Genomic DNA, 27,332 nt, shown 5'->3' with positions numbered 1-27,332 from the left:
CTCTCTCAGGAGACTCATAGACAAACAATAAGGTCTGTAAAGGAGTCGCCAGAGGCTTATCTCTCTCGCAGAAGTTATTGCTCAGTTACGCAGGCACCCTGCGGTGACAACTAACAGCTCGTTGTTTTCTCTCTCTTGATCTTTATTCCTAATCTGGATTACAAATGAGCTCTATTCAATAACCTTGCTAGCGAAGATCAACAAGAAAGAAGAGAACTCTGGGGGAGGGACTCAGATAGGCCCACCTACCTGGTACTGTGTCTAGCCTTAATGCAGGAGGAGTGTGGGGGTATTCTTTTACCTTTTTAAAGCTGTTTTAAATAACCTTTTATGGACTTGTATTGTATTGTATCTCCCCTATTCAATTTGATATATAGTAAACTAAGTTTGGTTAATTACAATCTTGTGCGTTGTTCCATTGTGTCACCCAGAAGGACTACTATTCAAGAAGGTAACAAGGTATTGTTGCATAGTGAAGTATTGTATTCCAACCTGTGTATCTATTTGATAGTCCAGTCCTATTCTGGGTCAGTTGTGCTTGAGGAGGGATCGAGCCAATTTGATTGGGTTGTTAGGCAGGGTGTAGACCCAATAATATAATCAGCAGCTCCTGCGGGGGTGGTGCTACACGTGGGGGCTCGTCCGGGATTTCTACAGTCCTGCAACACAACCCTCTCAGCCCCAGAATCCCCTCCCACGCAGAAATGGATCCTGTCGCTGCTGCTGAGTGGTGCAAGGAAGAGAATGTCATAGTGGAAAATGGCCTGGTGGTTGAAATCAAGGGAGAAGCCTGGACTGAAGAAAAGCTCCTCCCTGTTTTAAGGGCACTATCCACAGACAGGAAATTCTGGGTGATTGACATAAAAACTGACACCACTGCCCCACACACGTATGCACTGTGTGAGTGGAGGAAAGGGGTCCCTGATTATTTCAATGGAAACAGTGTAAAAACTATTGACCAAACAGAACTTTTCCTGATACATCCAGGAGTTCCTACTGCGGGTCCCTCATCCACCACCCCTGGGGTATCCAGCCAAGAAAAAGGTGTCCAAGAAGGGCATCCTGAGTCATCACCTTTGTCGACTTTTAGCTCAGAACTGTGTGCTGTTCTTGGGGAGATTGTGGCAAAATGTAGCAGGGACTCCTCGAGCTATCTGATGACTGGATATAGGAAGCTCCGGACATTCTCTGGGAAACAGCCTGTGCCTTCAGCAGAAGATGGGTTCGAAGAGTGGCTAGATACCGCCACTCAGGCTTTGGAGGAATGGGAGGTACCAGAACAGCACAAGAAGCAGAGGATCACAGAGAGTTTAAGGGGACCTGCATTAGAGGCTGTACGTAATCTAAAGCTTAGCAAGAAGAACTGCACTGCACAGGATTATTTGGACATTCTGCAAGATGTGTTTGGTCGGACGGAGAACGCGGCTGAACTTCTCTACCAGTTGGACCACTGTTATCAAGAAGAGGGGGAGAAGTTGTCCGAATTCATTAAACGTCTGGATAGGATTATCCACCAGATTCTGTTAAAGAAAGGAATAGACCCCCGGAAAATAGATGAGACTCGTGCACGACAGGTTCTGAAAGGGGCTCAACCTTTAGATCCCATTGCCATACTGTTACGAACTCGTCGAGATGGCGGCATTCTAGAATACCCCGATCTGATTCGAATGGTCAGAGAGGAAGAGGTCATGTTGGACAACAAGAAGAAAAGTCGGCAGTTTGACTCAACTGCCCGGGTTGGAGTGATAAGTGTGGGAGAGGGTGACTCTCAAGTTGAACTCCTAAAGACCCAAGTGTCTCAGTTGATAGAAATGGTGTCCATCCTGACTGGTCAGGTATCCACTCTACCCAAGGGGAGTATATCGGAGAGGCCAGATGAACCTGTTAGTCTCAGCACAGATCCAGAGCCACGGCCTGCAAGATTGTTAACTTGTTTCAACTGCGGGGGAGTTGGGCATGTTAGAAGGGTATGTCCCAGCTCAGGAAATGCTGCCGCGAAACCTCGCGAGCCAGCGGGAAACTTCAGAGGACACCGGTGAAGGAGTCAACCGGGTGTCCGCCAGTCTTAAGGGACTCCAGAAGTGGTGCAGGATCAGGGAAACTGAGTCAGGGGGTCAGACCCAAATATAACACCCCCAGTTCTAGACTCCGGGTTACTGAGGGAAGGAAAGTCAATGCACACCGGATTCGGCGGGGGCCTAGATCAAGGAAGAAAAAGGAGAAGAGGGCCAGGGTACAGAGAACTGAATCAGATAACAAGGCTACATCAAGAGAATTCCCAACTAACTTGGTCGGGCCCTCCCCAGTGGTCTCGGTTCAGGTGGAAGGAATTTACACAGGAGCCCTCCTTGACACAGGGGCCCAGGTGACTCTTTTGTATAGAGACTTCTATGATAAATATCTTACCCATCTACCTTTGCAGAAGTTGGAAGATCTGGAGATATGGGGTATTGGGACCCAAAGTTTTCCCTATGACGGGTATCTGCCAATCAAGTTGACCTTTGATCCATCAGTGGCTGGTGAAGCGGAAACCTTCGACACCTTAGCGGTGGTCTGTCCTCGTCCACCAGGGGCCAACAAAAGCTCTCTCATCGTAGGAACAAACACTGACCTGGTAAGGCGCCTTCTGATACAACTGGTCCAGGGACAAGATGCTCAGGCGCCAAGGATCCATCCCATGCTACGGCAGGCCTACCAACGATTAGTGTTGGAGCAAGAGACCCCCGCAGAAGGAGTTGGACGACTCTGGAAGCTGGATAGAGCAGAAAAGGTCTTACAGCCAGGAGAGGTGGCCTGTTTTAAGGCTTCTGTTAAACTCACATGGCAACAGCCGGGTCCCTTCATTATCTTTGAATCAGGTCAAAAGGAGAGACAGAGAGGGATAGAAGTGATCCCTGAGGTGATCCCTTTGAAGGTGTTACAGGAAAACCGTGGAAGGGTTTTAGTGAGTGTCAGAAACACCTCTATTACACCAGTGAAGGTACCGGCCAGAGTGCTCCTGGGCCAAGTCAACCCGGCTACCCCAGTTGCCCCCATTGATTTCAAAGAAAAGGAACAGGGTGAAGCGGTTATAGAGGAGCTTTGCTCTGGAAACGCTGCCCTCCCGCCGGAATGGGTGAAGAGGGCCAAGGCACAACTTGTTCGATGGAGGGAAATATTCTCTAAGGACGAGTTTGACGTGGGATGTGCCAGGAGCGCCACTCATAAGATCCGCCTGAGTGAGGACAAGCCTTTCAGGGAGAGAGTCCGGCGAGTCCCCTTAGGTGACTTAGAAGATCTACGTCAACAGCTGGCAGAGCTCAAAAAGATCGGGATTATCCGAGAATCCAGGAGCCCGTATGCTTCCCCGATAGTGGTAGTCCGGAAGAAAAATGGATCTTTGAGGCTTTGTATCGACTACCGAACGCTGAACAGAAGAACCATCCCAGACCAGTATACCACTCCTCGAATCGAAGATGCCCTACAGAGTCTGTCAGGGGCGAAGTGGTTCAGTGTGATGGACTTAAAGAGTGGGTATTATCAGATCCCCATGCACCCCGAAGATCGGGAGAAAACAGCCTTCATCACCCCTGTGGGGTTCTTTGAGTTCAATCGCATGCCTCAGGGGTTGTCCGGGGCCCCTGCTACCTTCCAAAGGCTGATGGAGAGGACCGTTGGAGATATGAATTTGATAGAGGTACTGGTATACTTGGATGATGTTATCGTGTTTGGCAGAACTTTAGAGGAACATGAGGAGAGGTTGGAAAAGGTCTTGAAGAGGCTACATGAAGAAGGTCTGAAACTTTCTCCTGAGAAGTGCCAATTCTATCAGTCCTCGGTCCATTACCTGGGCCATATCGTGTCTGAAGAAGGGGTGGCCACTGACCCGGACAAGCTGGATGCTGTTGCTTCCTGGCCGAGACCCACAAATGTGACCGAACTCCGGTCATTCTTGGGCTTTTGCTCCTATTACAGGAGGTTTGTGGAGGGGTTCGCCCAGATTGCCCGACCCCTAAATGAGCTCCTGAAGAATGAAGAAGATGATGTCCCTGAGTTGGTAAAGCCGGCGAAGTCCACCATAGGCCCCCGGAAGGCTAAGGAATCCATCCAGGATCAGTGGACCCCGGAATGCGAAGGGGCCTTTGTCCAGCTGAAGGAAACCCTAACCACTGCCCCTGTGTTGGCCTATGCGGACCCCACAAAACCATATGAACTGCATGTTGATGCCAGCCGAGATGGGCTGGGGGGGGTACTTTATCAGGAGCATGAGGGTCATCTGCGACCTGTTGCCTATGTGAGCAGAAGCCTACTGCCTGCTGAAAGGAATTATCCTACTCACAAACTTGAATTCTTGGCCTTGAAGTGGGCAGTGGTTGACAAATTGAAAGACTACCTGTACGGAGCTGAATTCATTGTCAAGACAGATAATAATCCCCTCACCTATCTGTTGACTACGGCCAAGCTGGATGCAACAGGACATCGATGGTTGGCTGCCCTCTCTAGCTTCAATTTTAGCCTGAAGTATCGGCCAGGAACCGGAAATAGGGATGCAGATGCCCTATCCAGAAGGTTGCATGTTCCACAGGAACCTGCGGAAGAATGGACTCATTTGGCTCCAGAAGGGGTGCGTGCCCTATATCAGGGAACTGAATTTCGATCCCGAGGAGGGTCAAGAGCAGAAGAGATTGGGGTTTCGGCTATCGGAGTACCCAAATGCTACTGCCAGGTGACCCAAGTTGAAGGGGAGGGTTTGCCCCGGCTGTCCAAAAGGGACTTGCGGAAGGAGCAGTTGGAAGACCCTTTGGGAAAACTTCTCTTGGAAGCCCTGGAGATCCAGAGCCCTGAGTTGCTTCTAACTGACTCCCCTCAGGGGGCCCGTCTGTTGCATAGAGAGTGGACCCGGTTACAGATCAGAGAAGGAGTGGCCTACCGGAGAGGTCCATCTGAAGATCTGGAGGAGAAGTGGCAACTGTTCTTACCAGCTAAATACAGAGAGGGAGTTCTGGCCGCTCTTCATGATAATCATGGCCATCTGGGGCCCGAAAGAACCTTTCAGCTTGTCAGGGACAGGTTCTACTGGCCTTGTATGAGGGCCGAAGTTGAAGGATACTGTCATTCTTGTGTCCGGTGTATACAGAGGAAGACTCTGCCACGTCAAGCAGCCCCAATGGGCCATCTACAAAGTCAGGGACCCATGGAGCTGGTGTGCATTGATTTCCTTTGCTTAGAGCCTGATCTGAGTGGCCAGGGGAATGTCCTTGTGGTAACAGACCATTTTACCAGATATGCTCAAGCATTCCCAACAAGGGATCAGAAGGCCTCAACGGTAGCCAAAGTTCTTGTAGAGAAGTTCTTTGTACATTATGGGTTACCACAGCGCCTCCATTCTGATCAGGGAAGGGACTTTGAAAGCAGACTGATCAAGAGACTGTTAGATATGTTAGGCATTCAAAAGACTAGAACCACTCCCTACCATCCACAGGGGGATGCCCAGCCTGAACGATTTAACAGGACTCTTTTGGATATGTTGGGGACTTTGAGCTCAGAGAAGAAACCGCATTGGGGCAGGCACGTAGCTGCCATTGTGCATGCCTACAACAGCACTGTCAGTGATGCTACTGGATATTCCCCTTATCGGCTGATGTTTGGAAGGGAGGCTCGGTTGCCAGTGGATTTGGCCTTTGGCATTTCGCCTGATCATACCTCTTCAGCATCGCATAGAGGATATGTGGACCGACTGCGGAAGAGTCTGAAAGCGGCCTATGACAAGGCTCAGGCCACATCTGATCAACGTGGACTGCGGAATAAAAAAAATTTCGACCTAAAGGTTCGGATCCATGACCTGCAACCAGGGGACAGGGTTTTGTTGAGAAACTTGGGTGTCCCGGGAAAACACAAGTTGGCAGACCGCTGGAAGTCCCAACCTTATGTTATCTGTAAGCAACTGCCAAACCTTCCTGTGTACCAAATTCGGCCTGAGGGAAGTGTGGGTCCATTGAAGGCTTGGCATCGGAACCATTTGCTGCCTCTCTCTGAAGCGGTTCGTATGCCCCCTGTGGAAGACTTGTCAGCGGCCCCTTCGACTTCTCGCCGGTCCAGACCAGTTACCAGATCTCAGACGATGCTCCCAGATGAGGGAGAGGGAAGTTCTCCATCTGAAGATTTGGAAGATGAAGAGGAGGTACCCGACTGGTTGTGGTCATCTCAGTTGCCAGAACCCACACCTGCCTCCCTGTCTTCGTCTGACTTGGCTGATAGAGGAGCCCTTCGGGCAGAAGCCCCTGAATTCATACCCTTTCATATGCTTCCAGAAGAAGCAGCTGAGGATGAAGATCCTGAGGAGGAGGTTGCACCCTTCTCTGAAGAAGAACTGACCTCTCTTGAACCATCAGGTGCCTCTGTGTTGGAACATGAGGAGGGGGACATGGAAGAATCCTCAGAAGTGCCTGATCCTAGTACCTCTGAGAGCATGCCTCCACGGGAACAGAGGGAAAGGAGAGTCATTCACCCACCTAAGAGACTGACCTATGATCAATTGGGTGAATGTTCGGAAGAAGCTGTTTTTATCTCCAAAAGGTCTCCTGACCAGCCTAGTTCCTCCACTGTAGATTTGGTGGGGGACAACCCTAGCTCACCCCCAGGCACAACTGTACAAGCCACCCAAGTTTTGGGGGGTCTGTGAGAGATCATGAGAACAAAGTATTGAAGTAGAAAACGTTTGCATTTAAGTTTGTACATAAGGATATTGGGTTTGGCCATTATAATAAGCACAGTTTTTGATGTTCACAATTTGGTTTACTTTGTGAGTTAATGTTTGCGCACATTTTGTTGCTCTGACCTCACTATATGTTTTTTTCTCTTTCTCACCTTTTGATGTTTTTTTTTCAACACAAACTTTAAGATGTAAGTGTTTAAGAAATTGCAAAGGCACATGTGCTTTTTAAAGGAGCACTATATAAAAGCACTAGAAATCAGCACTATATTAACACTGTAGAAATCACTTATTTGCTTATTAATTGCACTTTATCGTTTTACTGTTGCACTGCTATTAGAATACAAAATTGGATGTATTCAGATTGACTTATTTCAGCAAAATGTTAATGTTTTTGTTGTATAATGCCAACCTATGCACTAGGGTACATACTGTTGACCTCTTTGGGGACCAAAGTTTCTCAAGTGGGGGGAGTGTGTAGCGGGGTTAAACATGCCTAAAGACACTGTTTGATATGTGGGAAGGAACTAGGCTCCCTCTAGTGGTAGCTGCATGGAATTTCCTGGGCTGTGACTTCCTTTTCACAAGATGAAGAAACTACATCTCCCAGGCTGCTTTGCAAGATCCAGGAACTAGGCTCCCTCTAGTGGTAGCTGCATGGAATTTCCCAGGCTGTGACTTCCTTTTCACAAGATGAAGAAACTACATCTCCCAGGTTGCTTTGCAAGATCCAGGGTGCACGGCTGCACCGCACGGCACTATGGGGGAGGTTATTTAAAGGAAGAGAGAAGCGCGCGAAGGGGGGGCCTTTCTGCGCTGGGCTCTGAGGAACCAGCGAGCGAGAGTGAAGGACTGACACTGGATATTGGGCCAGAGCCTTTTAGCCTGGAGGGACGACGTGGAACCGTCCCATCTCAAGCACGAGGCACATTCCTGGAGGTCATACTGCTGTTTGCCGAGACCGGAAGTCATCCGCCAGAAGGACCCCGCGCGGCTGGCATATAGCCAAAGGACTGAGACCGCAGTGGAAGCGCGCGAAGGAGAAACTTCTGTTGGTGAGAGGGCACATGCCCAATAACTGACTTTATCTGCTGAAGAGACAGTTTTATCTACAGATAGCAGTAGCGCAGCAGGAGGTGATAAAACCCCGGGGTTTATCACCATACTCTCTCAGGAGACTCATAGACAAACAATAAGGTCTGTAAAGGAGTCGCCAGAGGCTTATCTCTCTCGCAGAAGTTATTGCTCAGTTACGCAGGCACCCTGCGGTGACAACTAACAGCTCGTTGTTTTCTCTCTCTTGATCTTTATTCCTAATCTGGATTACAAATGAGCTCTATTCAATAACCTTGCTAGCGAAGATCAACAAGAAAGAAGAGAACTCTGGGGGAGGGACTCAGATAGGCCCACCTACCTGGTACTGTGTCTAGCCTTAATGCAGGAGGAGTGTGGGGGTATTCTTTTACCTTTTTAAAGCTGTTTTAAATAACCTTTTATGGACTTGTATTGTATTGTATTGTATCTCCCCTATTCAATTTGATATATAGTAAACTAAGTTTGGTTAATTACAATCTTGTGCGTTGTTCCATTGTGTCACCCAGAAGGACTACTATTCAAGAAGGTAACAAGGTATTGTTGCATAGTGAAGTATTGTATTCCAACCTGTGTATCTATTTGATAGTCCAGTCCTATTCTGGGTCAGTTGTGCTTGAGGAGGGATCGAGCCAATTTGATTGGGTTGTTAGGCAGGGTGTAGACCCAATAATATAATCAGCAGCTCCTGCGGGGGTGGTGCTACACTAGCTATAGTATGCAAATGATGTGGCGTTTGGGAGAGTTGACCTCATGCTACTTCTAGGATGGTGATTTCGCTGGTAGTGAAACATTCACATCCACAGCCTTGGAACCAGAATGAGGCCTAAGGTCCCAGAAGTCCACTTCATTTACATAAAGGTCGTCAGGGCTTAGCACCCATTGCAGGGCTTTCTCCAGATTTCAGTAATTAAAGTCAAGAGGCACACAAAAGAGGCTTTTTCTGCCAATAAAGGTAATGGCAGGCAGTGTCATGCTATGAGTAAGGCTCCGGCCGAAATGCGTTAGCATGTTACTGCTGTATCCTGCTGTGTAGCCAAAAAAGAATTGTTTCAGTGGGGGTTACCGAGTATCAGAGAATAGTGGTGGGCAGTGTGTAAGGTGTTTCCTTTCTCTACTAGGCAGCCTTGTTGAAGTAGTAAAGATTGCCTCGTATCATTAAGAATGACAAAGTTTCCTAGTGAGTGAGATCATGTATGTCAGATGGGAATCCTGTATCTTCATCTGCAGGTTGAAGACGTTTACACGCTGGTATACAGGACCATGATGCACCCGCCCGTTAAGGACTACGTGCCTTTCTCATGGACCACCATGGTGCGTGTTAAAGCCGAACATTTCAAAGCACTTTCCCACTACCACGCGGCCAACGCCCTCTGTGACTTCACCAGTGAGTAGATCCATTTCTTCTTCTCTTTGGAGGCCACCAGACCTAGGTAGTTTCCTCAAAGTCTCTGTGATATGAAACCCTTAGAAGCCAGCAGATCTGTGATATAAACCCTGCTCCTTGTAGGCTACTAGGCATGTGATATGAAACCATGCTCCATGGAAGCCACCACACCTGTGATATGAACCCTGCTCCTTAGAGGCCTCCAGACCTGTGATATGAACCCTGCTCCTTAGAGGCCTCCAGACCTGTAATATGAACCCTGCTCCTTAGAGGCCTCCAGACCTGTGATATGAACCCTACTCTTTAGAGGCCTCCAGACCTGTGATATGAACCCTGCTCCTTAGAGGCCTCCAGACCTGTGATATGAACCCTGCTCCTTAGAGGCCTCCAGACCTGTAATATGAACCCTGCTCTTTAGAGGCCTCCAGACCTGTAATATGAACCCTGCTCTTTAGAGGCCTCTAGACCTTATGATATGAACCCTACTCCTAAGAGGCCACCAGACTTGTAATCTGAAACTGCTACTTAGAAGCCAGTAGACCTGTTATATGAACCCTACTCCTTGGAGGCCACCACACCTGTGATATGAAACCATGCTCCATGGAGGCCACCACACCTGTGATATGAACCCTGCTCTTTAGAGGCCACCACACCTGTGATATGAACCCTGCTCCTTAGAGGCTACCAGACCTAATGATATGAACCCTACTCCTAATAGGCCACCAGACCTGTAATATGAAACTACTACTTAGAAGCCACTAGACCTGTTATATGAACCCTACTCCTTAGAGGCTACCAGACCTGTGATATGAAACCCTACATATTAGAGGCCACCAGACCTGTATTACAATCCCTGCTCCTTAGAGGCCACCAGACTTGTAATATAAAACTCTGCTACCTAAAGGCCACCAGACCGGTATTATGAACCCTGCTCCTTAGGTCACCACACCTGTGATATGAAACCCTGCTTGTTAGAGGCCACCAGACCTGTATTATGAACCCTGCTCCTTAGGTCACCAGACCTGTGCTATGAAGACATGCTCCTTATAGGCCACCAGACATGTAATATGAACCCTGCTCCTAAGAGGGTTTGAGGTGGCTTTTGTGTATATTTTGGTTATGAAATTAATTGAGCTCTATATGCAAATGCTGGCATTCTTTTGAAGAAGTCCTAATCCAGCATTACAGAGGGAGGAAGGTTTTGGCTCAATTTTTGGACTTCTGCATTGGAGGCAGCTATAGCATACAGAGCTGCACCGGAACTCTGAAATAAACAATGACTATGTGCAAACACCTCCCTTTACTTTACTTTCCATCCAAAATTTTAGTTACAGTTGGAACCTAGTGAGCTGAGTCAGCCCTTGGCTTTCTTTGTCATGGATGCTCCAACAGTGAGATCTTCCTGCCGTAATTCCCAGCTCTGTTACTGTTCAGTTTTAGGTTTTCTCGCTCCACATTTGTGTGTTCAACTCCTTCTTTATATTTTTCATACTGTAAAATACATTCTCAATTCCAAAAAAGTTGACACTGTGTAAAATCTAAACAGAATGCAATCGTTTGCAAACCTCATAAACCCATGTTTTTTCACAGTAGAAAATAAAAAACATATCAAATGTTTAACCACTTCCCTACCACGCTATAGTCGATATACAGCTACAGCGTGGCTCGCCAGTTCTGGGAGGACGTCCTGGGGCATGCATCGGGTGCGCTATGTGACCATGATGTGCATTGGACACAGCGGATCACAGATTGAGGTAAAGGGCCAGTCACAGCTAACACAATGTAAACAGACTTGGCGGTTATCGGCTTTCCTTTCCTCACACAGACAGCGAGTGAGGAAAGGAGAGCCGATTTGTGGGGGCACAGTGAGTACATTGTTTACACTGATAATCCGTGCCCTGAATATCATGAAGCCTTATTAGTGTCCATTGGTGCCCTTCAGCGCAGCCTCACCGGTGCCCTTCAGCGCAGCCTCAGCAGTGTCCATCAGCGGTGCCCATCAGAGCAGCCTCATCGGTGCCCATCAGTGCAGCCTCGTTGGCGCACACTAAACTAAAAACTTTTTTCTCTAGCGCTCATTGACAGACGTAGTCCTCGGTGATACACCACCTTCGGGTTATGTTGCCTCCACAGGAGCAGGACTAGACAGGAAATTAAAAAGCTCTGGCCACACCCTAGGGGCAGTCCCAGAGGGTATATCCTCTCTCTCTCTGCCTCAGCAAATCAGTTATTTTCTGTCTAGTTAGGAGTAAGGACCTAGACCTTGCTGGGATCTTAGGTCCTGGCAAGAATTTTTTCTTAAAGGATTTTTTAGACAGCTTTTTTTCTCCAGTGTTCCTGTGAGATCTTCAAGCAAGAAAGCTGAACTGGGCGACGGGCTGGATGTTGAGATCCGGTGGTCACCCCAGTTCAGCCTACGAGCGCGTGCAGGCCATAGCTCCGCGCTGGGTCGGCCGCGACAAAGTCCCATTAAAGGACTGACCCCGCGAGTTAAACGTCTCGCTGAAACGCCAAAGACCATGAGTCACGGCGTCCGTATCGGTCGACAGCCCTCCCGCCCCGGTGGAGAGGGGTACTGTCAGGAGTTGGTGCCCGCCTGGTTCCGGTATGGTGAGTAGTATGTTCCCCCTTTTCCCCTGACGGGTCTTGTGGTGAACGCGGGCCCCTCTCTGTATGGTAAGATAGAGTCCCTCTCTATCCTATAACATGACACAGATCCTCCTATTTTGAGTGTGATTTTATGTGCAAAAAAGCCAGGAGGCTTGGTTTGGGAGCTAACAATCTAATTGTATACATGTTAAAAAGATGTAATCTGTGGCATTCTGGGAATCTTACGGTGATAAGAATAAGCTACCTACCAGTCAGAAGCCACGGACATGTAGACTGCCTTCCTAATCAGATCTCCAGCTATTAGCAGGCCTCCCGAATGGCCATGCGGTCCGCCAGGGCCGGTACTGCCAACCACGCCAAATCCCCATGCAGAGAGAGTGTTGTGTGCCCTGCAGCACACCGCTATTCAGTACAGGCCGCCGCCATTTCTTTTGCTGGATCGCACGAGCCGCCATTTTGGCGTAGCCTCGTGTCTCCAGCATGGGGGCGGCCATGTTTGAGGTGATCCAAACACCTCGTGGAGCTTGGGGAGGCGCCGGAAGGCGTGCAGAGGGGCGGAGCCGCCTCCTTTCTTCCTGGGCAGCCAGCCAAAAGACTTCCTGTTTGTCAAGACAGCGCTGTAACCTGTTGCAGTTAAACTCTGAGCATCAAGTGGTGAGCCTGGGGGTCTATCTCTCTCTCTCTCTCGATCGATAGGGATCCCTAGCAGGTAACACTAAGGGGCTTTTTGTGGCGCTGGGGGTCTGAAAAAAAAAAAAAAGTTTTTTATTTTTGAATTATATTATCCAGGAAGTGACTGGAATTATCATGGACCCTGCCACACATATTCCCCCACCTGTTTCCCTCGAGGGGGCCACGGGACCCGCCGGTGCACAGAGTGTAGAGTCATTTACAGCAATTTTGGAGTCTATGGTGGCTCGGGTGGAGGCGGCCTGTCAGGGACGGGGGTCAAGGAAGCGACCCCCGCCTACCCCTATACTATCTGACACCTCTGACTCAGATTCAGAGATGGTCACTGCAGTTTCAGGTTCCTCTGCAAGGGCTGTTATCCCAGGTAAAGCCCCCTCAGACAGTGAGGAGGACGCTTCTTCTCCTGCTATAATTCAGGAAGAAGCATTGGTGGACGCACTAGTTGTGGCAGTGCAGGAAACCTTAAAACTTGAGGCTTTACCGGCAGAGGCAACTGAAACAGAGATTCCTTTTGGTACTAATAAGCCCATCAAAACGGTGAAGGTTTTTCCTGTACCCAAATGTTTCGGTAATCAGATTAAAGGAGAATGGGAGCATTCCAAACGTACCTTTACTATTTCCAAGCGTATTGCTAGACGCTATCCGTTTGAGGAATCCATCATTAAGAAATGGACGGTACCACCAGTGGTGGATCCACCTATTTCCAGGCTGAATAAAGCCACGGTTATCCCAGTGGAGGACACTTCGTCCTTTAAGGATCCGGTGGATCGAAAGATGGAAGCAGAGTCCCGCACCATCTTCTCTCTGATAGGGTCAGCATTTAGACCAGTAATTGTTATTGGTCTAGTTTCCCAGACACTTACGGAATGGGCGAAAATGGTACGCCAAGACCTTAGGGGAAAAGATATTCCCCAGGAGACATCTGATTTGATGGAACAGATTATACAAGGGCTACAGTTTATCTGTGACGCAGCCTTGGACACTACTCCCTTATTAGGGCATGCATCTATGTCAGCGGTGATCCTCAGACGTGTGCTGTGGTTAAAATGCTGGTCAGCTGACCTAGGTTCCAAGAAGACCTTGACAAATCTCCCTTTTCAGGGGAATCGTCTATTTGGGGCCAACCTAGATGAAATCATTAAGGATGCCACTGGGGGCAAGAGCACTTTTTTGCCACAGGCTGCAAAAGCTAAGGGACCTCGCAATAAGCGAGGACCTTTCTTTACCGCCCATAAAGGGCGCCCGGCTGGTACTAGCGGGAAAGGCAAGACTCCTCCAGGAGGGTTCAAGAAGGGCTGGTCGGACAAGCAGAGGACCAACCCAGCCAAACCCGAAGCAAAGGAGTACACAGCCTGAAGGTGCGCCCCCACCCGGTTTCAGGGTGGGGGGACGTTTTCACCGGTATTCAGGACATTAGATCGAGCATCAACCACTACTACCGGTGCGATTCTTCCCTTCCAACATTTAAGTACTACAGGAAGCGGTAGTTACCGTTCCCTGAATAGATCTTTTCCTTTACCTTTTCCTAAGATTAGTCCCTATACCTCACAGGAATCGGATCTGGTTGACCAGATAGGCCAAGTAGCCTCTAGTCGGGTGACTTCGGTCCCTGAGGTTCAACCAGAAAAGATCACCCTTCCTGATAACAATCAGGTATCTGATAAATGTGTGGGAACAGAAAACGACCAGACTTTCTCGGATGGTCGGGGCCAGATACCTCTAGGGACGCCTGGTTCAGATTCTATCAGCGCCAGTGGTTCTAGAAATTCTAGGCTGGCCTCCTCAAGCCGGCCTGGCCGACTTGGACATGCTAGTCGCAGACGTTCCGTGGGAACTTCGTCTCAGGGAGTGTCTGTGGTCTCAAGGACCAATTTACCATCATGCTTTACAGTCGCTGGGTTTAATGGCCTGGCCATTGAGACCCAAGTACTGAAGGACAGAGGTTTGTCTACTTCAGTCATTCCTACCCTTATTAAAGCAAGGAAAGCGACTTCCAGCAAGGTCTATTATCACACATGGAAGACTTATATTGCGTGGTGCGAATCTTTAGGATTTCCTCCACGTACCTATTCGGTGACTTGAATATTGGCCTTTTTGCAACAAGGGGTTGAGCAGAAGCTAGCCTTGAGCACCATCAAGGGTCAAGTTTCAGCATTAGCAATCTTCTTTCAGAAACCTTTAGCTACCAAGTCCTTGGTGCGGAATTTCATCCAGGGGGTGCGGCACCTGGCTCCACCAGTCCGCGCGCCCTTACCGCCCTGGGATCTTAATTTGGTTTTGTCGGTTCTACAGAAACCTTCCTTTGAAAACATCAGGGAGATTCCCTTGTTTACTTTATCCCAGAAGGTGGCCTTCTTGGTGGCTATCACTTCTGCTCGCAGGGTGTCAGAACTGGCTGCATTATCATGCCAGTCCCCATACCTAGTGATTCATAGGGATAAGGTAGTACTTCATCCTAAGCCATCTTTTCTTCCTAAGGTGGTTTCAGATTTTCATCTGAATGAAGATATTGTACTACCTTCCTTGTGTCCTCAGCCCAAGCATCATCGGGAACATGCGTTGCATTCCTTAGATGTGGTTCGGGCAATCAGGGTATACCTGAAAGCTACGGAATCATTCCGTAAGACGGATTCACTTTTTGTGATCACGGATGGCCCCAGAAAGGGTTTGCCTGCATCTGCCGCGACCATTGCCAAATGGATTAGACAAACGGTGGTACAGGCTTATTCTATTAAGGGTCAGAGTCCTCCGTTCCCTGTTAGGGCGCACTCCACTCGAGCGCTCAGTACTTCCTGGGCCTTTCGCCATCAGGCGTCAGTGGTCCAGGTATGTAAGGCGGCCACCTGGTCGTCGGTACATACCTTTACAAAATTCTATAAAATTGATGTGACGGCATCGGCGGATGCCTCATTTGGCCGCAAGGTTTTGCAGGCCGCAATTTGAGGAGACCGATGGTCTACCTCGAGGGTTTTTTTCTGTTTGAAAAAAAAAAAAAAAAAATTTTTTCTCTTTTTTGTTGAGTCTCATCATTAAGGATGAGCATTGTAAACTTCTAGTTGGCACCGGTTGGGCCTTCTAGATTGGGATTTGATTTCATTTTCCCACCCCTCAGTTGTGATACTGCTCTGGGACGTCCCGAAGGTGGTGTATCACCGAGGACTACGTCTGTCAATGAACGCTAGAGAAAAATGGATTTTTGTAAGATCTTACCGTAAAATCCTTTTCTCTTAACTCATTGACAGACGTAGTCCCCGCCCCTCTGTTTTTTGAGTTGGGTTGGGTTAAATCTCTAAAGACTGCTTTTTCACATAACTGATTTGCTGAGGCAGAGAGAGAGAGGATATACCCTCTGGGACTGCCCCTAGGGTGTGGCCAGAGCTTTTTAATTTCCTGTCTAGTCCTGCTCCTGTGGAGGCAACATAACCCGAAGGTGGTGTATCACCGAGGACTACGTCTGTCAATGTGCTAAGAGAAAAGGATTTTACGGTAAGATCTTACAAAAATCCATTTTTTTTTTTTTATTTTCGGTATTTTTTTGTTTAGCAAAAAATAAAAATACCCAGTGGTGGATAAATATCTGCAAAAGAAAGCTCTATTTGTATGAAAAAAAGTTATTTTGGGTGCAGTGTTGCATGACTGAGTAGTTGTCACTCAAAGTGTGAGAGCTCTGAAAGCTGAAAATTCGCCTGGCCTGGAAGGGGGTGAAAGTGTCCGGTACTGAAGTGGTTAAACTGAGAAAATGGACCATTAAGAAAAAAAATAAGATAATTTTGAAATTGATGGCAGCAACACATCTCAAAAAAGTTGGGACAGGGCCTTGTTTAGCACGGTGTAGCATCCCCTCTACTTTTACCAAACCCTCTGTAAATGTCTGGGAATTGAGGAGACCAGTTGCTGGAGTTTTGGCAGAGGAATGTTGTTGTCCCATTCTTGCTGGATATAGGATTCTAACTGCTCAACAGTCCTGGGCTGCCTTTGTCATATTTGTATTTGCAGTTGGTGAAAGGTCTGGACTGCAAGCAGGCCAGTTAAGCTCCCGGACTCTTCTACTAAGAATCCATACTGTTGTCATAGATGCAGTATGCGGTTTAGCATTGTCCTGCTGAAATATACAAGGCCTTCCCTGAAAAAAGACATCATCTGGATGGGATCATATGCTGCTGTAAACACTGAATATATATTTCAGCATTGATGGTGCCTTTCCAGATGTACAAGCTGCCCATTCCATACACACTAATGCCCACCTTCCCCATACCATCAGAGATCCCGGGTTTTGATCTGAACGCTGATAAAAATCCAGAAGGGCCCTCTCCTCTTTAATCCAGAGGACGTGGCACCCATGGTTGCCAAAAAGAATGTCAAATTTCGAGTGGTCTGACCACAGAGCAGTTTTCCACTTTGTAACAGACCATTTATAATGAGCTTTTGCCCAGAGAAGACGGCAGTGTTTCGGGATCATGTTCTGATATGGTTTCTTCTGTGCATGATGGAGCTTTTCTTTGTATTTTTGAAAGGCATGGTGAACTGTGGTCATAGACAGTGTTTTGTGGAAGTATTCCTGAGCCCATACACTGATGTCCATCATGGAGTCATGTCTGTTTTTAATGCAGAGCCATCTGAGGACCCAAAGATCACCACCATTCATTATTGCGTTTTGGCCTTGTCCCTTGTACTGAGATTTCTCCAGCTTCTCTGAATCTTTTCATGATATTATGATAGATTTAAAGTGTAGCACTGCCCCCGTAGGAGCTGCTTAAAGTGGATTCCCCTGGGTTACCCATAGCAACAGTCTGTAAAATATTCCTCACTTTACACTTGGCTCAGTCAATGAACAGTCCAGGGGATTTGGTTTTTTGTGTTTTTATTTTATAGTGGGATGGGAGAAGGGATGCACAGATTGAGGACCTCTAACTGCAGAGGATGCGGCAAGGCTGCTGCTTCACTTTGCCACTAAGGTGAAGATTTAACTGATGAACTGTACTTTAGCTTCTCTTCAGGGTCTAACTTGGCACCCCCTTTCTGACCCACTGTGTGTGCTAACTTCTGTCCACTGACCTCCCTGGAGTGGTCCCCATCCTGGGCAGACCCCTGGCAAGTTCCCTTTTACTCATGGACACTGTTTTTCACAAGAACCTCGGCCACTGCTCCACCGTCAGTTTCTCCTGGACCTCACAGCTCAGCTCCACACTTTGGTTCCCCAGGCCGACTGCCTGTGACCACTTTCCTTGCTGACAGGAGGAGAGACAGCCGTCACGCTCCTCCTGGGACTCTGCTTCCCGCCAAAGACACCCTGTCACATGTGCTCTCCGCTTTTATTTCCAATCCCATCATGCACCTCTCCAGGTGCCAACCCACAGGGATGATTACAAAAGCTTGTGCATCACTGGCCAGGTTTCCTCCACTGTCCAACGGGCCTCCCTTTGATGCAGTGGGGACACTCCCTCAGACCAGATGAATACACACTGAGCACAGAGAGCAGGCCTAACTAAAGATCAGGCTCCTCTGATAAGCAGATGAAGCAACAAATGCTTTTACCTAGTTAGGCTTGTGACGGTATAAGATTTCCATGCTGCGATTAATTGATTAAGGTTTTGCCACGGTATACGGTATTATCACGGTATTCAATTATTAAATTTAAATCATTAAATTTCTACCTCACTTGAATTTCATTGCTGAATTTAGGGGCTTTGGTTGACTTTTGCACATTATTATATAGTCAGTCAGTACAGACTCTGTGAACCAGGCCTAAAATAGGTCATCAAGCAGTGTCTGGCCTACCTGGTGATGACTGGTCCTGGCGCTCAGCTCCGAACCGATGGCCTGGTCATTAAGGGGGCAAATCCTTGTGGTCAAGAAGTGGTTAAACCTGAAGGAGGACCGGTGTTGTTATTTATAAATTACTTTACTATTGCTTTAGGCCTGGTTCACATGTATGCGGGTTGGCGGTTCACATGTATGCGGGTTGGCGGTTCACATGTATGCGGGTTGGTGGTTCACATGTATGCGGGTTGGTGGTTCACATGTATGCGGGTTGGCGGTTCACATGTATGCGGGTTGGTGGTTCACATGTATGCGGGTTGGCGGTTCACATGTATGCGGGTTGGCAGTTCACATGTATGCAGGTTGGCGGCCCACATTTGCACAGGCATAGCAGCCCATTGATTTGAACGGGCTGCTATGCCCTCATTTTCCGCAGAAAAAAGGTGCATGCAGCATTTTTTTAACATTCAGTGGCCTTGAAATCCATCCTGTTTTTGCACCATGCGACTAACCTGCAGTTCCTGCTCTGGCAAGCTTTCTGCGTTTTTTATATACGTGGGCCCAGCATTTAAAAAAAGTTTGCGTGTGCAGGAACTGCAGGTAAGTCGCATGGTGCAAAAGAAGGATGGATTTCATGGCCACTGCATTTTTTTAAATTCTGCATGCACCTTTTTTCAGCTGAAAACGCAGCCATAGCAGCTGAAGCCCATTCAAATCAATGGGCTGCTATGCCTGTGCAAATGTGGGCCCCCAACCCGCATACATGTGGGCCCCCAACCCGTAACATGTGAACTGCCAACCCGCATACATGTGAACTGCCAACCCGCATACATGTGAACTGCCAACCCGCATACATGTGAACTGCCAACCCGCATACATGTGAACTGCCAACCTGCATACATGTGAACCGCCAATCCGCATACATGTGGGCCCCCAACCCGCATACATGTGGGCCCCCAACCCGTAACATGTGAACTGCCAACCCGTAACATGTGAACCGCCAATCCGCATACATGTGGGCCCCAACCGGCATACATGTGGGCCCCCAACCCGCATACATGTGGGCCCCAACCCGTAACATGTGAACTGCCATCCCGCATACATGTGAACTGCCAACCCGCATACATGTGAACTGCCAACCCGCATACATGTGAACTGCCAACCCGCATACATGTGAACTGCCAACCCGCATACATGTGAACTGCCAACCCGCATACATGTGAACCGCCAACCCGCATACATGTGGGCCCCCATCCCGTAACATGTGAACCGCCAACCCGCATACATGTGAACCAGGCCTAAAGCAATAGTAAAGTCATTTATAGATAAAAACACCGGTCCTCCTGCAGGTTTAACCACTTCTGGACCGCAAGGATTTGCCCCTTTAAAGACCAGGCCATCGGATCAGAGTGCCAGGACCAGTCACCACCAGGTAGGCCAGACACTGCTTGATGGCTATATAATAATGTAATGTGGGCTGCTATGCGTGTGTGTGTGTGTATGTATGTATGTATGTGTATATAATATGCTCATGTATGTATGTATGTATGTATGTATGTATGTAGGCGTGTGTGTGTATATCTCTATCTATCTAGATCTATCTGCAGAAACTTGCTTGTATTAGCAGTGTTTGTCTGTCTGAGCCCTGGAAGAAGCATGTGGGTGTGTTGTGCTGGGAGCCGTCTGATTGGTTACAGGGAGGAGCTAAGTCTCTCACTCTAGGATCATATTACCAGAGCTGTTTCTATTGAGTGAGTGAACTGCTGAGTGAGTTAGGGCTCTTTCACACGGGCGGTCCGATCAGATCCGCCTGTCAGTTTTTTAGGCGGATCTGATCGGATCCTCCATGCAGCTCTATGGGGCAGCGGGTGTCAGCGGAGACACCTCCGCTGACACCCACTGCCATCCGTATCTGATCCTGTGCGTGAAATCTGGACGGATGGAAACCCTATTTTTCCATCCGTTCAGTAATCGGATCGGATCGGGTGAGAGCGGACAGGCGGTCTTCTCTCATCCGATCCCCCATAGAGGGCAGCGGGGGCTTAGACACCTCCCTCTCCGCTCTGCGAGCAGAGACGGAGCTGTCATCCTCCGGCTCCGCGATCCCCGCTGAGCAACACGGATCCGCCTACGGAGGCGGACCGTGTGAAAGAGCCCTTATGAGTCATCCAGCTCACTGAAATGTATCAATTCTAAAGTCAGACTTGAGGAGCAGAGAAACACGGTATTTTAAAAATGCCACAATAACAATACCGTGGGTATGCAATACCGCAATATATCGAATTACCGAAAACCGGCATATCTCTATACCTAGTACATGTCTAGGAGGGTGCTACAAAAGTCTTTGCAATTTTATGTTGAGGAACATTCTTCTGAAATTGTTGGACAACTTATAGACACAAATTGGTGAACCTCTGCCTATCTTTACTTCTCAGACACTAACTCTCTAAGATGCTCTTTTTATACCCAATTATGGTACTGGCCTGTTGCCAATAAACCTTATTACAGGCGGTCCCCGGGTTACAAATAAGATAGGGACTGTAGGTTTGTTCTGAAGTCTGATTTGTTTGTAAGTCGGAACAGGTACATTTTTTAGGTGTAGCTCCAGCCAAAAGAATAATTTTTACGTTTTTTTGGATAGCACAGGGAAGGGTTAACACCCTGTTACATTTGTTTTGCTGTCTGTGCCCCTGTTCAGATTTCACCTCACTTTCTGTCCCTATGACAATTGGATTTTGAAAATTTTGGGTTGTTGTGGGAACAAGGATTGGTGATGAAGCTTCAGTGGAGACACCTTTTTCCCATAAGAACTCTTCCAGGAGTGAATTTCCCTTCCTAGGGGGAGATTTCCTCTCACTTCCTGTTGTTTCCCTCCGTTTGGAAGTCGGATGTTTGTAACCCGGGGACCGACCACCTGTAGTTGCAAAAATTTTCTTCCAGCTCTTTTTAGTGTCGCTTACTTTTCCAGCTTTTTGTTACCCTGTCCCAACATTTTTGAGAAGTGTTGCTGCCATCAATTTCAAAATTACCTAATTTTTTTCTTAGATCCATTTTTTTTCTCAGTTTAAGCATTTATGTGATGCAATGTTTTCTATTGTAAATAAAATCCAGATTTATGGGATTTGCATATGATTGCATTCTGTTTTTATGTAGATTTTACATAGCGCCTCCACTTTTTCGGGGTTGGGGTTGTAAATGAGGATCCAGCAGCTCTTCCATTGTAGATTGTCTGTTGTTTTGAAGAAAGTCCCCCCTGCAGACATCGCCTTACCCTGGCACTGATCCGTCCCTAAGATATGGCAGAGAAAGGGTTATATAGTCTGGTGCCACCACCTTGTCTCCAGGCACCCAGCAGTGAAAAGGTTACACAGGTTCCCGGCTCACACAGCGAGAATGTTCCTGCAGATATCATCCCGTAGTCAGTGAAAAGGGTAAAGCCCAATCAATAATCCCCATTCCTCCACGTTCTGATCCGCGCTTCGTCCATCCTGAACCGCAGTACAAATCCCAGATTATCCACCAAAATCTCTTTATCTACATTCCAGCCCCAGATTATTCTTATGTAATTGTCCAGGTCTCACCAAGGATCTAAGGGGCCCATCTTGCTGTGTGAGGTTCTAAGGGGCCCATCCTGACGTGAGGCTCTGAGAAGACCATCTAGATATTGGGGGTGTACCGATCCGACTTTTCTTGTCCCGATACCGATGCCTGGCTTTGTGTATCTATCGATACCGATCCGGTACTATTGTTTTGTTATAACAATGGTGCATTCAAAATCTAAAATATTATGTAATCAAAGTCAAACTCAAAATTAAAAAGAATTAAATGTAGCCACACACATGAAGCTGATGAATGACGTAGGTTCTGCTGTGACGAAACCGGATCGGCCCGTGGATCTGTTAATTTTACCGATCCCAGATCCAGCTATCGAGCCAGTATCTAAGCCGATATCCGATCCTAATATCGGATCGGTGCATCCCTACTAGATAATGTGAGGCTTTGAGGAGGGGGCCTTCCAGCTGCGTGATCCTCTAAGGGGCCCCTACAGCTGCGTGAGGTTCCGAGGGCCTCTCTAGCAGTGTGCATTGTGCATTCAAAATCTAAAATTATGTAATCAAAGTCAAACTCTAAATTAAAAAGAATAAAATGTAGCCACAAGAAAAAAAACAGTTTATTGCTTGAATATACAATAGTAATCAAACAGTAACAGTATTGAACTTTGCCTTAATACCACCTCCCCTCGAAACATTTATTTGCAGACATTGCAAACAGCCGTCGAACTAGTTGGCGTGGCAAGCGTGTAATATCTCCACACAGCCAACTATTTGGCACGCTCCATGTCCGACACACACGTGAAGCTCAAAGACAAAAAACAAAATTGGATTAAAAAGTTGGGACTTAAAATGAAGCATTTTCCTACAGGAACTATGTGCCTCCATCCCTTATAATGTGAATATATGAAAGGGGGGGGGGGGGGGGTAACATGGTTAGTACCAGATATAAAGCAAACGGCATATTGGGTAAAAAAGATGAGTATAATGTATAATATGTAATCTAAGATCCATTAACTAGACATTGGTATTATGTAGCCGATTGCTAAATGTTACCGACAAGAACAACGGGAAGGGGGGGGGGTACTTTGTATGAGGTGTGTGAGAATAGTTGGCAGATAAACAGTAGAGTCATAAGTACAAAAAATTTACTGATCCATATCATCATAGTATTTAACATAACAGTGAATGCATGGTACAAACATTGCAATAGAGAACATAATATTTGACAAATCATGCATAGGATGTGCATTGGAGAGAAATGTATAATAATGGTTATTGCCATGTATAGAATCCAAGTATTACAATTTTGGATGTTTGAAGGATGCACATTAGTAAGCTCGACGCGTATCCTGGATCTATTCCACTTCATCAGGAGCGGGTGCATCTCAAATCTCACTTAACAGTGGAGTCATTAGGGTGAGGTAAAAATGTTGTGGACAATTGTCCAGGTGGGCATGAAGTCTTGGTCGGAAACTGTGGTGGCCTCGTCTGCGGCCAGTGGGGCACTCCAAGTGGACACTCCAAAGGGATGTATGAATGGCCCCAATTCATGGGTGGTGAGGATATCACATGGAATGATCCCAGGGGATTACTATATAAAATGAAATAAATGTGTGATGGGTAATATGTTACTTTGGAAGTGTTGGAATACTCTAGTGACACATATATGGGGAGATAGTACCCATCCCAGAGGGAAAGTAATCATGAAGAAATGCACCTGTGATTGCCAGAAAACTGAGTGCCGAAGGGTGAAAGATGATGAAAGATAATAAACCATGATAGTGAAAAAATGGGGGAAAAAAAAGGTCAATGGTGAATGGTAGTTGAAACCAAGTACTGAAGAGACAAAGTGAAGGAGAAAAGTAGAAGTGAGTGGGGAGTGTTCAAACGGGTGTACCCATAGCTGATCACGATGAGGTCCCCAGCATCACGTCCACGCTCGGTGGAGGGAGAAGGCTGCTGCATCACCGGCAAGATAGCTCGTCTAGGATGATAGCACCACAATATCCCCCTAATGTTTGAGCGCGAGATGGACTTCACGTGTCGGCGTGATGGCGTCACTAATGATGTCACACGCACGGCGCGGAATGCGTGATGCCGATGCACAAAATGGGAGTGTCGCCCGGACTCCCGTCGTCCAGACAGGGGCGATGGGGGAGGAGGGAGGCCCCCCGGAGTGCCTCGCAGCTCCCGAACCAGACAACAACCCAAATGGGAAACTGTTCAGAATGAGATATAAAAAAATATAAAGATAAAGCTTCCAGCCAAAGAACATCCATAGCATGATAAAACAACATTGTTGCTGTACAATGGTCAAATGCAGGTTGATAATCCTGCATATAAGCCAATCTCAAAGCCACACAACTCCATCCCTGTCGAGTATCAAAGACAAAAAACAAAACAAAAAACAAAATTGGATTAAAAAGTTGGAACTTTAAATGAAGCATTTTCCTACAGGATCACAGGTGCATTTCTTCATGATTACTTTCCCTCTGGGATGGGTACGATCTCCCCATATATGTGTCACTAGAGTATACCAACACTTACAAAGTAACATATTACCCATCACACATTTATTTTATTTTATATAGTAATCCCCTGGGATCGTTCCATGTGACATCCTCACCACCCATGAATTGGGGCCATTCATACATCCCTTTTGAGTGTCCACTAGAATTCCCCTACTGGCCGCAGATGAGGCCACCACAGTTTCCGACCAAGACTTCATGCCCACCTGGACAATTGTCCACAACATTTTTACCTCACCCTAATGACTCCACTGTTAAGTGGGATTTGAGATGCACCCGCTCCTGATGAAGTGGAATAGATCCAGGATACGCGTCGAGCTTACTAATGTGCATCCTTCAAACATCCAAAATTGTAATACTTGGATTCTATACATGGCAATAACCATTATTATACATTTCTCTCCAATGCACATCCTATGCATGATTTGTCAAATATTATGTTCTCTATTGCAATGTTTGTACCATGCATTCACAGTTCTGTTATATACTATGATAATATGGATCAGTAAATTGCTTTTTTGCACTTATGACTCTACTGTTTATCTGCCAACTATTCTCGCACACCTCATACAAAGTCCCGCCCTTCCCCCCCCCCCCCCCCCTTCCCGTTGTTCTTGTCAGTAACATTTAGCAAATCGGCTACATAATAGCAATGTCTAGTTTATGGATCTTAGATTACATATTATACATTTATACTCATTACCTTTTTTACCCAATATGCCGTTTGCTTTATATCTGGTACTAACCATGTTACTCCCTCCCCCCCCCCCCTTTCATATACACACATGAAGCTAATGAATGACGTAGGTTCTGCTGTGACGAAACCAGATCGGCCCGTGGATCTGTTAATTTTACCGATTCCAGATCCAGCTATTTTGCCAGTATCGAGGCCGATATCCGATCCTAATATCGGATCGGTGCATTCCTACTAGATAATGTGAGGCTTTGAGGGGGCTCTGAGTTGCCCCTCCGGCATTGTGAGGCTCTGAGTTGCCCCTCCGGCATTGTGAGGCTCTGAGTTGCCCCTCCGGCATTGGGAGGCTCGGAGTAGCCCCTCCGGCATTGGGAGGCTCGGAGTAGCCCCTCCGGCATTGGGAGGCTCGGAGTAGCCCCTCCGGCATTGGGAGGCTCGGAGTAGCCCCTCCGGCATTGGGAGGCTCGGAGTAGCCCCTCCGGCATTGGGAGGCTCGGAGTAGCCCCTCCGGCATTGGGAGGCTCGGAGTAGCCCCTCCGGCATTGCGAGGCTCGGAGTAGCCCCTCCGGCATTGGGAGGCTCGGAGTAGCCCCTCCGGCATTGCGAGGCTCGGAGTTGCCCCTCCGGCTTTATGATACAAAGTAAAAAAACAAGAAAAGGGCCTCGAAGTGCAGTAGTTTTAATAGATAAAACACTAGGCTTATTGCAAACTCACATAAGCAAAGGCAATAAAGGCTCAGTGGTGTGAGGCTCTGGAGGCCCATCTGGCAATGTGAGTCTCTGGGGGGGCCCTCCAGCATTGTGAGTCTCTGGGGGGGCCCTCCAGCATTGTGAGTCTCTGGGGGGGGGGGCCCTCCAGCATTGTAAGGCTCTGAAGAGGCCCCCCAGCATTTAGTAGCCGGGTATACGCATAAATACGCATGTGAGTGTAAATCGCTGGACGCAGCTTCTGGAGCCTTTACAAATAACAGAGCACTGTGGGTTTAAAATAAATCTGTATTATTTCTCTTTTTGGTCTGCAGGCACAAAATTCTATTTTTTTTTTTTTTCATTTCAGCCTCGGCCGGATTGGAATTGATTGAACACGAGAAGGTTCTCCTGCAGTTCCACACCTCTCCACCAGAGGGCCCCTCCATCAGCTGCCTGCTGCAGGATCAAGAGGAGAGCAGAAAGCTAGGTGACAACCCTTGACTGCCGTGACCTCCCCTCCACCCCCCACCCATGGGTGTATATTTGTGTAAACAGCACAACTTCTAATACCATCTTCTTATGAGAACGCCGATCCTCCCTTTCCCAACGTCGCACATTTCCGCTCTATTTTCTATCTGAGTTTTCCGATACTGAATGTCTGACCAGAGATCTCAGGTGACTTCAGCTTTACGCCTCATTTTCTGGCTGGAGGACATCCAGAATCATCCAGTCCTTTCCTCCCAAGCCTGACGAGCCCCGTCCCTTCCAATTAAAGCAGATCTTCACTGTATCTGAGCAAACCAAAATCAATATTTATTTCATTTTTAATATTCAAAACAAAATCCTCCATCCATCCATGTCTCCATCCATCCATGTCTCCATCCTTCCATGTCTCCATGTCTCCATCCTTCCATGTCTCCATCCTTCCATGTCTCCATCCTTCCATGTCTCCATCCTTCCATGTCTCCATCCATCCATGTCTCCATCCTTCCATGTCTCCATCCATCCATCCATGTCTCCATCCATGTATCTCCCCATCCATGTCTCCATCTGTCCATCCATATATCCATCCATGTCTCCATCCTTCCATGTCTCCATCCATCCATGTCTCCATCCATGTATCTCCCCATCCATGTCTCCATCTGTCCATCCATATATCCATCCATGTCTCCATTCATCCATCTATGTATCTATGCAGCTATCCATGTCCCCACCCATCCATGTCTCCATGCATCCATCCATCCATCCATGTCTCCATGCTTTATTTTGTTGAGAAATCACTTTGAAAAGCATCCCCTAACATTTCTGGCTGCAGCCATCTTGTGTAGCATTAGTGGTGCAAAAACCTGCAACGTTCAATTCTGCAAGTTCTGACCTCTGCTCATAGTCATAGTCTGTTAATTGTGTTTTTTTTTTTAAAGATTAAATTGCGCCACTTGTTGGATTAGGTTGTGAATAATAACAGAAGACAGTAAGAGCGACGTAAAATAACACTAAGTGAACCAGGAAACACTTGCAGTTCCAATGATGCTGCAAGTTGTAACTTCAGATAATGAGCCTCCTGCTGCCACTCTGCTCACACACTGCCATCTTGTGGCTATTCTGAGCATTACAGTTTTTAAGATGGATTAAAATC

The 27,332-nt window shown here is 47.4% G+C and overlaps 1 protein-coding gene across 1 annotated transcript in view; it reads left to right on the top strand.

Moving 5' to 3' along the window:
- The window catches only part of RHPN1 (rhophilin Rho GTPase binding protein 1), a 150,421-nt gene that overhangs the window by 95,947 nt on the left and 27,142 nt on the right, over positions 1–27,332 (top strand). The window contains exons 10-11 of the mRNA XM_082259091.1: positions 9,014–9,170; positions 26,064–26,183. Coding sequence (XP_082115217.1) covers positions 9,014–9,170; positions 26,064–26,183 — 277 coding nt within the window. The remainder of the gene's footprint in view (positions 1–9,013; positions 9,171–26,063; positions 26,184–27,332) is intronic.

Source organism: Pelophylax lessonae (assembly GCF_965119305.1).
Source record: "Pelophylax lessonae genome assembly, chromosome: 5".
Taxonomy (NCBI): domain Eukaryota; kingdom Metazoa; phylum Chordata; class Amphibia; order Anura; family Ranidae; genus Pelophylax; species Pelophylax lessonae.
The sequence above is the reverse complement of the archived record's forward strand: the minus strand, read 5'-3'. Positions and strand labels throughout refer to the sequence as shown.